At 34.9% G+C, this 11,577-nt stretch overlaps 1 protein-coding gene across 1 annotated transcript; it reads right to left on the bottom strand.

Annotated features, from left to right (window-relative positions):
• Positions 1–1,611: 1,611 nt before the first annotated feature.
• LOC131639724 (zinc finger CCCH domain-containing protein 66-like) lies at positions 1,612–4,397 on the bottom strand. Its single transcript, XM_058910189.1, has 2 exons — positions 4,233–4,397; positions 1,612–3,765 (listed from the first exon to the last, which is right to left on the bottom strand). The coding sequence occupies exon 2, from the start codon at positions 3,724–3,726 to the stop codon at positions 1,684–1,686; it is 2,043 nt and encodes a 680-aa protein (XP_058766172.1). The 5' UTR covers positions 3,727–3,765; positions 4,233–4,397; the 3' UTR covers positions 1,612–1,683.
• Between the last annotated feature and the right edge of the window lie 7,180 nt (positions 4,398–11,577).

The following is an 11,577-nucleotide window of genomic DNA, read 5'->3' as shown; positions in this document are numbered from 1 at the left end:
TACACCATACTTACATAAATATGAACTAATCTACTCTCAAATCTTATTGATTAAATCACAAAACCGAATATGACAATTTCAAATGATTTTTTTTATATATAAAGCAAATGAATATAAAGAATGAAAGGTAGAACAAAAATAACAAACCTAACAAAACTAAAAACAGACTAACAGGTCAAACAAACATAATCCGTTAAGTGGGTAAAATAATATTTGTAAATTTAAAGTTACAAATAAAGTTCTTTTATTACTTAAACTTTCAGTCGGTATTAAACAAAATCGAAAATTTCCCTCTCAAGATATTTACTAAGTTAAATATGTGGACCAAAATCATGCTAAGAGTTTTCAACTAGTAGAATTGCTTTTTGTCCCAAGAAAAAAGGTTGATGAAAGCCAAGTGCGTTAAAAGACAAATGCAATATGACATGCTTTAGAAAAAGCTCTTTTTCTTAGTGCTCTACCATTCATAAACTCACTATTTCATCGTGTTCTATGAATCTAATCACAAAAGCACCATCCTATTACTTAGTTGTATTTATGGAACTTCTTTGTTGCATATAAAAATAATTTACACAAACATTTAATTATATCATATAATTCCAATGTAGAAATGAATGAGTAGTAAGTTGCTAAAAATTATTGTGGAAAAAGTTTTCTGATAGGATAATATGTGTCTCCGGTGATCCAAGATTAACCATCCAACTCTCAAATTTGTAAATGTGTAAATGAATCGTACTTTAAGTGACATTAGGTCACATTTATGAGTAACAAACAAACATGTCTGTTCTATTTAAATTTGTCTCGTAAAAACCTATAAAACAAGAAAGTAAGATGAAGTGGATATATTAGACGTACTGACTTAAAACTTTGACTCAATTTTAAAACATGTACAGACTTAAAACTTTGACTCAATTTTAAAACATGAAGACGGACGTGCATGCTTTGTATTCTAAAAGACTAAATATCGCAAAAAGTTTTATAAATGTTTTTGTCTGCGAAAATTCACAAAAAAACGAAACATGCTTACCTCTAAAAAAACTACGGAGGTAAAACGAACACGAACACGTTTAACAAACTGAATTCGTTTTGCCACCATAATCACACTTAAATAGAGAGGTTAAGGTTAAGCCACTTTGTCAATGCAAATCTATATTGGTGAATGCTAGGAAAATCCATCTATAAAGCAATGTCATTTGGATTCTACAAGTGTCACGAATAGAATAAATCAATAAATAGAATTAACAGCATTTAAGTATTAGCCTCATTAGCTCACCTAAGTTGTAACTAGATTGGACCCACTTAAACATCACTATAGCTAATAGAAAAAATCAAAATCGCCAAAATTGACTTTATAGCTTATTCACCTCAAAAACAAAAGAAAATATTTAATATGTAACTTGTAAATTGACAGTTTATGCTATTAACCTCACTACAAAGTTTGTAATTTGATGAATGGAATGTTACATCTTACAACTTAATAAACCATATAACAAAAAAATATCAGAAAAATATTGGATCAACCTTCTATAGTATATTTTTTAGGGGACTATTTTTTCCAATCAGTTTTACAAATTGTTATCTAAACAAAAACTCTATAAAATTCAAAAAATATTATCAAATGAATTAACTGTTGAGAGAGTTTTAAGAAAGAGTGACACACTCAGAGAACTTCTAAAATTGTATTCAATGCACAGCTTGTTCTTGATCCTTGTACAATTGCTCCAACCAAGCCGGAATCGTGTCTGTTCCGTTGTTAAGATTGTATTGCAGTTTCCGTTTCTGATTTTCATCGCTAAATCGGCTAGATTCCTGCGGCGTAGCATCCTTCACAAGTGAATTAACCCAAGAGACGTCTGGTTCGTTGTTATTTTCCTGTGTAGTTAAAGGAGTATTGCTGCTTCGAAATCCAAAAGAAGACGATTTCCTCAGCTTGTTAAGTTCTTCTCCGTGTATGGTCCAATCCAGTTTTCCATCGGGTGATCCCCAGTTGGAGAAAGCGTAAGGATTGACAGGAGAAAGAAGCTCGGAAGGACGGTTCGCCACGCTGCGCTCGATAAAGCTCTGGCTCCGCTTGGAAAAGGCGACAGCTCTTGAATTTAAAGCTGCTGCAGATAACTCCCCGGATAGATCAAATCTAGTTGGCGATCCAATCACACTGGATGTAGAATGGCCCGAAGTGTAGTTTTGCTGATTCATATTCGGACGCATTTGGATTCCAGTTGGAGATTGTAACAGAGTTCCTGCAGCATCGAGTGACATTCCGTGGAATTTATGAAACATTGATGGATCAAGTGATCCGAAAATGTCTTCAAGGTTATTAGGCTTCACGCCCGAAAACCTATTTAGTTCGCTGGTAGTTTGACTGTTCAAAGAAACCGGAAAAGATGGACTGTTAGGAATGGAATTTTTCCAGTTGGAAGGTGAGGAAAGACCGGATATCTCGTCCATCATTAGTTGCTGGCTTCGCCGCTGAGTTTCAGCCCTAATCATTGCGATATCTGAATCAACGTTTCTAGCAGTTCTTGCCAAATTCAACCTGCTTCTGGGAAGCTGAAGGGTAGGCACGGAAACATTAGACTGTGCCTGCCACATGGCTGCCGCAGAAACTGGAGAAGACGCTCCAGATGGAGTCAAAGGCGGTGTTGACGATGGCGGCATCAAACCAGACGGAGAACTCAGCGCAGTAGGACTAAGTGAACCCATCTCTAATGCGGAAGCACTACTGTAATATGACCTCGGAGACGGGATAGCAGAACCGGTAGAAGCATACAAGGGGCGAAGCTCCTCAACCCTGTGAGCAAAGAAGCAAACTCTTCTTGTGCACGCGCTCTCGTCCTTGCAAAGACGTGTCCGATATTGTGCAGGATGAAGCCAACACTCAAAAATACCATGTGCATAATCACACGAATCTCCTTTGCTGCAAGATCCTTTGCGAAACTCGGGACAAGGGACACAACTATAAAGATATTTCTTCGGATCGCGTCGCCTTGCATTTTCCCCCGGATGAACAAAGGGACACTCGGTCCAATCATGAGAATACGCCCTAGAACAAGGCTTCACTTTGAATGTATACATCCTAAACTCATCGGTACTAAATATTCCGTTCTTTATATCAGGAAGAGAAAGATCAAGAGGATAATCTTTTGAAAAACGAGGCGAGTTTAAATCTTGCCTTTGATATTCATCGACACCATCAATCGTCTCCGGAAATATAACACATGTCTGATCAGCCCCGCCCGTACCCTCCAGAAGAGCTTGCAACATCCTCTTCCTCGGATCAAACATAGAATTCCCCACCGAGACAACCAAGTCAACAGGCCGTTTACCGTTCGCATCAACAGCACCAGCATCCGCCGACGCATCAAGCAAAAGCTTCACAATCTCAGCAGAAGCAACAGAACCCCCAACAACAGCACAATGAAGAGCAGTAGCACCGTCCGATCCACTACGCCGATTAACATCAACGCGACCCGTTCCAAGAATATAAGCCGAAACATTCAAGCTTCCAAACATAGCAGCAACCATAAGAGGAGTCCTCTCTACATAACCCAATTTATTCGAACCAACCCTTCTCCCATACCACAAACCAACCTCATCGACATCATAACCCACGTTTTCGACCGCGTCTTTGAACCCAATCACATCATCTGCAGCTGAAAATTCAAGCAAAGAATAAACATCCTGACGCCGACCTTCTTTATTCTCATTCCCCATCCCGCTGCACATGGAAATATGAAATATCTTCCCTTAATACCTCAACAGAATCTGAAAAGCCACACAAGAAAACAAGTTCAAGAATCTATTGTACCAACCATGATGTTTTTTCTCAAATATAAAGCAAGAAAACTCAGTTTCACATAACAAAAGAGAAAACAGATAAATTCTTGTCATTTGTTGGATGCATTTGCATGTGATTGCTGGTAAAACAAAAAACTTTTAGTTACAGAAAAATAAACAGACATAAAATTGGCAACAACGAAGAGAAACAAGAAATCGTTACAAACAGAAAAAAATAAAATAAAATAAAACAACCTGTCCTATGTTGTTTTTTCCATGGTGAAATAAAACGATAATATCTTTCTTATCAAACCAAAACCCAATTATTATTTTTTCTGAACATTACATTAGAGATTCAAAGAAACCAATAAAGGAACCATTTTTAACATGAATTCAAGAACCCATCATCATGAAGAAGTGAAAAGAACATGCAAGAACAAAAAAATGAACCGTACCTTGGTTAAAACACAGAGAGAAGAAGTAGAGGATTTTTGTTTAGGAATGAGAAAGAGGGAGTGGAAGATTTTTCTAATAGTTATTGGTTTTGGTCAAGAAAAGGGAGCTCACTAGTTTCCACTTCTTACCAGTTCCATTCTGTTTTTTTGTGGAGAAGTCACCAATTCCATTTGTTGTATTAAAAGAATAATAAAATTTATGTAGTCTCCCATTTTCTAAATAAATAAGGTCCTAGCTTTTTTTATAAATTAAAAAACTATAAATGAATAAAAAATATTACAACTTTGTAATTAATTTAAATAACTATTGGTTATTATTTCTTTTTGTTAAATAGGATGTCTCATTGATTAAATGATATAGTTTTAAAATGTGGTCCTAATATTATAAATGTATGATAAATTGCAGCAAATTAAAAATGGTATAGTCTATTATTTAAAAGATAAAATAAGAAAATACAATTAATTTTTGTATTAATACAAAATTATATTTATTTCAAAATAAAGAGAGTATGTCATAGGGCTCCCTCCAGTTACAATCGAGTTAGAATGTAGAGTACTTTATACCATGACTCCATCCGAAGAATTCTAAACTTCCACTTGAATCACGACATGAATAGTAGTTGCGATCGGACTGCGTCCCATTTATCTAAAGTATTGTGTTATAGCACTTCATCTTATATGTAAATTAAATATTAATTAAAGACAAAGCAATAATGATCGTCTAAATAGCACAAGAGTAAATGGGGAGTTGAAGGTGAGAAAAAATACAAGAAGGAGATTGAATTGTGTTAGCTTTATCTTTTTTATGTAAAAATCTCTTATCAGATTCTAAACTCAAAGCCTATAATCTCATATAGAGGCAAGTGTTTGCAATGGATAAAATATAAGTTCAAATATAGAGAGTGAAACAAAGAGAGACACAAGCAAATTTATACTAGTTCCTCCTATAAAACGAGAGTAGTCCAGGCCCCTTGTATTTCCAAGGGATTTCACTATAATAACAAGGGATTGCAAACGCGTAAGCATATAAGAAAGAGACTTTTAATGCTCAAACACATAAGTAAGAGACTTCTAATGCTCAAACGCACAAGAAATAAATTTCAGATGCTCAAGCACACAAGCAAAATACTTCTAACAATCTAACTTAATCAGATAAGAGATTGTTTGAAGATTACACTTGATATACAACCAAAGGTGTAAATAGTATACAACTCAAAAAGGCTCTTAGGACTTATGAATTTCTAAAATATACAAATGATAAGAAATTATAAGTTAAACTTGTGCTTTTGATTTCACAGAGTAACAACTCTTTTGATTGTCAAGGATTTATTGACTTTTTCAAGTCTTCAACTCCTTATATAGATATACAGAAAACATTCGTTGAAGAAAAGAGTTAGCACAAGAGAGTCTTGGAGAAGCTTGATCATAGATATTGGAATGTTACTTGAAATGGTTAATGTCATTGAAAATACATTTGAATTATCTTTTCTTCAAGAGGAATTATCTGTTATATCCTAGTTGTCTTTGCCAATTTTTGTTTGGATATGCACGTGATCAGAAGAAGACAAATTGCCCTCTGAATCTGATAAAGACCTATCAAATTCTTTTGATCCATACGTTGGCTAACCAAACTCTAATACCTTCAGAGTCTTAGTTTTCATAGTTTGACTTTATTCAGAGTCTGTTCTTCAGAAATTGACATCCTTTAGAGTCTGAGTTTTTAGAGTCTAGTTCTCAGGTTCTAATCCTTCAAATTCTGAATCTTTTAGCTTCTCTTTAAATGTTCATTTTCAGTACCAGTACTAAGTTTATATCAGAAATTTTAGTCTATGGTCCTGCACACTTGAACATTAATTAGTATACCCATTTTTTCTTTAAATACTTTGGTATCATCAAAACTTTAAATATATGGTACCAGTAATCGGTTACCTTATTTCAAGTAACCGGTTACCTCATTTCAAGTAACCGGTTACCTGGTCATATTTTTTTGAAACTTTTTAGGCATCGTTTTAGAGTAACCTGTTACCTCATTTCAAGTAACCGGTTACTACTGAACCAGTGGGACTTTTTCATGCATTTTCTGATCCAAACGAAATTTATTTCTAAACCATTGACCATTGCACTGATTGATCATTATACACACTTTTCTAAATGGTATGGTACTCATATAAATACCATACAATTCAGATTTCAATGCTTCACCTCTTTCATTGCAATTCAAACATCAAGTTCTCACTAATTCTCATGCAAGTGTTTGATACTTGAGTTTTCATTAAGATTTTTTCAAAACATTGTTTCATATCAAGTCAGAAAATTTTCTCATTCATTCATAAACACTTGAGCACTGTTATATCATTATAATTTATTGTTTGAAAGAGAAGATCAATTATAGTGATTGATATATACTTTATTTACTTCATGTTCTTCTAACAAGGAAAACTTGGATAGCTCAAGTCTAAGTTCAAGGTGATAAATCGGAGCTGTTTTTTAGGGGGAGTTTGGAGATAGATCTGAAACAGCATGGTATCCTTGAGTTTATCTCTGGACTTTTGTACGAGCTATTAAGTTGTGTTAAAGAAAATATTGTACGAGCTATTAAATTGTGTTAATGATGATGTAACTATATGATTACAAAATTTACAAAGTTTACATGTTTATCATGAAAGCTTGTGTTGTTTTTATTATGGTTTTATTCCTATCTCCAGGTTTAACTGTGTTTTGGCTGTTTTAGCCAAAAGTTGTCAAAGGGGGGAGATTGTTAGTCCATGGTTTTGGGGTTGACAACAATTTTGCTAAAACGTGGTTCTTGACATATGCTGAGCAAGATGTCGTAACATTTTGATTATATTGATACAACAAAGTTTGAACTTACTATGAAGAAAGATGTTCTACCAAATCTCATGCCATCCTGAACCAGAATATCAATACAGTCTGTTTTAAATCTTGACAGATTTGATTTGATTTTATGATATTTCTTTCAGAAATATATCAATAATATTCGCAGGTCAAGAAGATTCAATCTAGAACTAGAGAATCAAATCAAGTTAGCATTAAAGTTTCTAAAATTTGCTGATTGGAAAATTTAGAAAACTTGAAGATTTGTTCCAAGATTAGAAGATAAATCTCTACAAACTTGTTGCAATTCTCAACGTGGGCATCAAGTAATATTTGGGCAAACTTTTCGAAGCTCATTAACTGCTAAGGACTATTTAAAGAGAACCTTAACCTAAATAAAAATACAACTTACACAATTGTAAAATCAGGGGAAGTATTGGGTTTGCAGTTTTGAGAGTCTCTTGTGTTTCAAGTCTCCCACGTATCTTTTGGTACTGTGCGGCAGACTGTATGTCACTTGACTGTTTGTTAAGATGTTTGTTCTCACTCAAAAGCCTTTAGGTAATGAGTTGAGTGTTGTCCTCACTCTTAAGCTTTTAAGCATAGAATTGAGTATTGTTCTTGATCAAAGCTTTTAACCAAGATCAAGTTCTGTTCTTAGTTGAAGCTGTGAAGCAAGACTAAGTTTATTTTACTGGAAGTTTAGTCTTCCCTTGTCATTAGTTTGTGACTTGTTTATTTAAAAGTGTGATCTTTCTATTTTGGTTCTCTTGGTCACGGGGTCTGTGACTGTTTTATCATTACGGAGATTGAAAGTTGGATGGCGATTTCTCAGGTCTAAATGTCAACTTCTAGGAAGAAGTAGTGTTGGGTAGTGATTAGGCGAGAAGTTATAAACGGGGGTGTTTAGCTTTGAACTAATAATGCTGATAGTGAACTTCCTTCCTGGCTCGGTAACCCCTAGATTAGGTGTTGTTTGCACTTAACTGGGTTAACAATTCTTCTGTGTTATTTACCGTTTTGCATTTGTTTTCTACATATGTTTCTTGCTGGTAAATATGTGATCTGTCAGCAGATGATGTCAAGACATCTGTCCTAACATTGTTGTTTGTGTTGAGACATCAATCTCAACTTGTAAGTTGTGCTGGTTGTCACTCTGTGATTTATCTCCATTTAAAATTTTCAGATGAAAGCTATTATCCTGTATCAGGATCAGATGTCATAGCATTTATCTTGATGGCATGTTTTGATGTTGAAACATCAGTATTAACATGTTCACTACAAAAAAAAGCCTCAGTAGTGACGTGAATATCACGCCACAAACCAAAAAAACACATCACAAACCAATATTTGCGAAGTGAAAATTCACGTCGCAGGAGGCAAGGTGGCAACTCTTAGTGACGTGATTTTCACTTCACTATTTAGTGAAGTGAAAATCACGTCGCAAAATTTGGGTCAGAGACTAATGCATTTTCAGTCAGAGCAGGCGTAGCAGCGTTTGGGTCAGAAAAGCATCTTTAGTTGCGACGTGATTTACATGTCACTACTTAGTGACATGGCAATCACGTCACTAAATTTGCCTAGGAGTCAACTGAAATGCGCATTTAATGTCTAATGTTGCGACGTGATTTTCATGTCACTACTTAGTGACATGGAAATCACGTCACTAATATTTTTTTTTTTTTGCAAAAAACCAAATATATATATATATATATATAATTAAATTAATAAACTAAATATATTAAAATTTATAAATTAATTCACTAAACTAAATATAAATCTAATATTAAAATTAAGAAAGTAAAATTATAAATCTAATATTACTAAATAATGTAATTATAATTTAATTAATAGTTTACACAAATTCAAAATTAAAAGTTATAACAACAAAATAAAAACTAAACTAAATCAACAATCAATCCGGGTCGGGAAACTCATCCTCATTTAGATTTTCCTGATCAGTCGGCGCAGAACCCCCCATATTTTGGTTTCCACCAAAGGATTGCATAAATTGTCGCATTTGTGCCTCCATATCCGATTGTCTTTTCGCCATGACCTCCATTTCCCGCTGATGCTCACTCCGCATTGCCATCATTTGGGCCTCCATTTGGGCTTTCAGTGCCGCTTCACGTTCCGCCGCTTCACGCCTCACCTCATTTATTGCCAATTGTCTTACAGTGTCTCTCTGTTCATCTGTTAAAGTTACAGGACGTGAACCTCCTTCCCCGTCGAGAACTCTTTGATATAGAGTTCTATCATCAGATCTCAAGGTGCCTGCCAAATTTCCACCACCAAAAAAACACCCGTTAGGCCCCTTGCCGCCAATGACTTTACTCCAAAGATAAAAATCTACATCTGGATGAAGCGACTCTCCCGGTCTTGGAGTATACTGAGGATTAGCAGTCAGAAATTGTACAAGCAATGCCTGATAATCATCCTACACATACAAAAAAAAGTTAAATATAATTTAGTTGCCACATGACTTTCACGCCACAAATTTAGTTGCCACATGATTTTCACGCCACAACATGTCACATGCCACATGAAAATTATAACACATACATTCTACCTGTCAGAATTAATTAATAAATCAGAATAATAATACCGATTTAATTCATACATTATAACACATACATTCTACCTGTCGGAATTAATTAATAAATCAGAATAATAATCCCGATTTAACTCATACATTATAACACATACATTCTAACTTTGATCACCAATTTGATTCATATATATCAACACTTTATCGGCACTTCACAATCACCACCAAATACATCACAATTCATCGCTTAAAGAAATACCGATAGCTTAACCAAATATAATACGGATAGCTTAACCAAATATAATACCCAACTGTAACCAAATAATACCGATAGCTTAACTAAATATAATACGGATAGCTTAACCAAATATAATACCCAACTTTAACCAAATAATACCGATAGCTTAACCAAATATAATACGGATAGCTTAACCAAATATAATACTCAACTTAACCAAATAATACCGATAGCTTAACCAAATATAATACCGATAACTTAACCAAATATAATATCCAACTTAACCAAATAATACCGATAGCTTAACCAAATATAATACCGATAACTTAACCAAATATAATACCCAACTTAACCAAATAATACCGATAACTTAACCAAATATAATACCGATAGCTTAACCAAATAATACAGATAGCTTAAAAAAATAATACTGATAGCTTAAATAACTTACCATAGCTTTTTGTGTACGACTGTCAACAAAAGCTCCTGTTTTCTTTTTCCGAGTCCTCGCAACCAGCTCGGTCATAAGTGGAGGTCTATTTAATTCCTTAGTCTAAATAACAAAATAAACTATAATTAATAATATCAATTATTAATTGAAATTATAACTTTGAGAAGTGGTAATAATTAGTACCATGCGACGAACATGCTCAGCAGTGCTTATACTTCCAACAGCATTAAGGCAACCACCCTTTTCAGATGCTCTCATCTTCTTTGCATTTTCAGATTTGGCCGCAAACTCATCACTCTCCCAATATTTAAGAAGTTCCCAAAAGATTTCTTCTTCTATCCAACTAGGACGGATGCCATGAAGTTCCCAACGCTTTCTAACACGTCGTAGCATGTCAGAAAGTCGTCTTGCAGTTCTGCCATAATAATTTTTTTAATCTGTCTCTCTTTCATTGGTTCCCACACACATTTTTCCTGCATTAAAAGTAGATAAAATAAAAGTTAGATAATTGTAGTGAAAAAGTTATTTAAATAACAATAACTTAAACAATAAATTAAGTATACCTTAAATTTCGCAAACCAATGATCTCTATCATCGCCCTTAACATCTTTAAAAGTCTTCATAAGCTTTTTATAATTCTGCTGAATTATATAACTTATAACTTTGGCAGCAGTCCGACTCGGCGTGAATCTAAACAACATTAATTGAATTAACATTAATTATAAAGTTGTAAAAAATGGAAACGTATACTTAAATAAAAATTAATAAATAAGAAACTTACGAGCTTCCTTCGGGCCTAATAAAAAATCTCCCGTCAATGATATGAATCTGACTCGGATCATCATCCCCTTGAAGATCGCTCCCATCCAACTGATCATCCGCAGTCTCATCCTCCACAGTCTCATCCTCCGCCTGATCATCATCCTGTGGGGGCACATGTGGGGGATGTGGGGTGGGACCAGTCTGTGTGGGAGGTGGAAAACTAGATCCTCCAGTCTGCTGGAAAGATGAGAGACTAGTCTGTGTGGGATGTGGAAAACCAAATCCTCCGGTCTGCCGGAAGGATGGGGGCACATGTGTCTGCTGGAAGGATGGGGGCACATGTGTCTGCTGGAAGGATGGGGGCATCTGTGTCTCCTGGAAGGATGGGGGCATCTGTGTCTGCTGGAAGGATGGGTAACCAGGTGGTGGTGGGGTAATAAAAGACGGACTGTCATATGGATACTGAGAGGAGAGTAGTGGCAGAAAACCCTGAGTACTATCCATGGACATA

This window comes from Vicia villosa, unplaced genomic scaffold (genome assembly GCF_029867415.1).
Source record: "Vicia villosa cultivar HV-30 ecotype Madison, WI unplaced genomic scaffold, Vvil1.0 ctg.002746F_1_1, whole genome shotgun sequence".
In the NCBI taxonomy this organism is placed as follows: Eukaryota; Viridiplantae; Streptophyta; class Magnoliopsida; order Fabales; family Fabaceae; genus Vicia; species Vicia villosa.
Note: the sequence above shows the minus strand (reverse complement) of the source record. Positions and strands in the feature narration are given on the sequence as shown.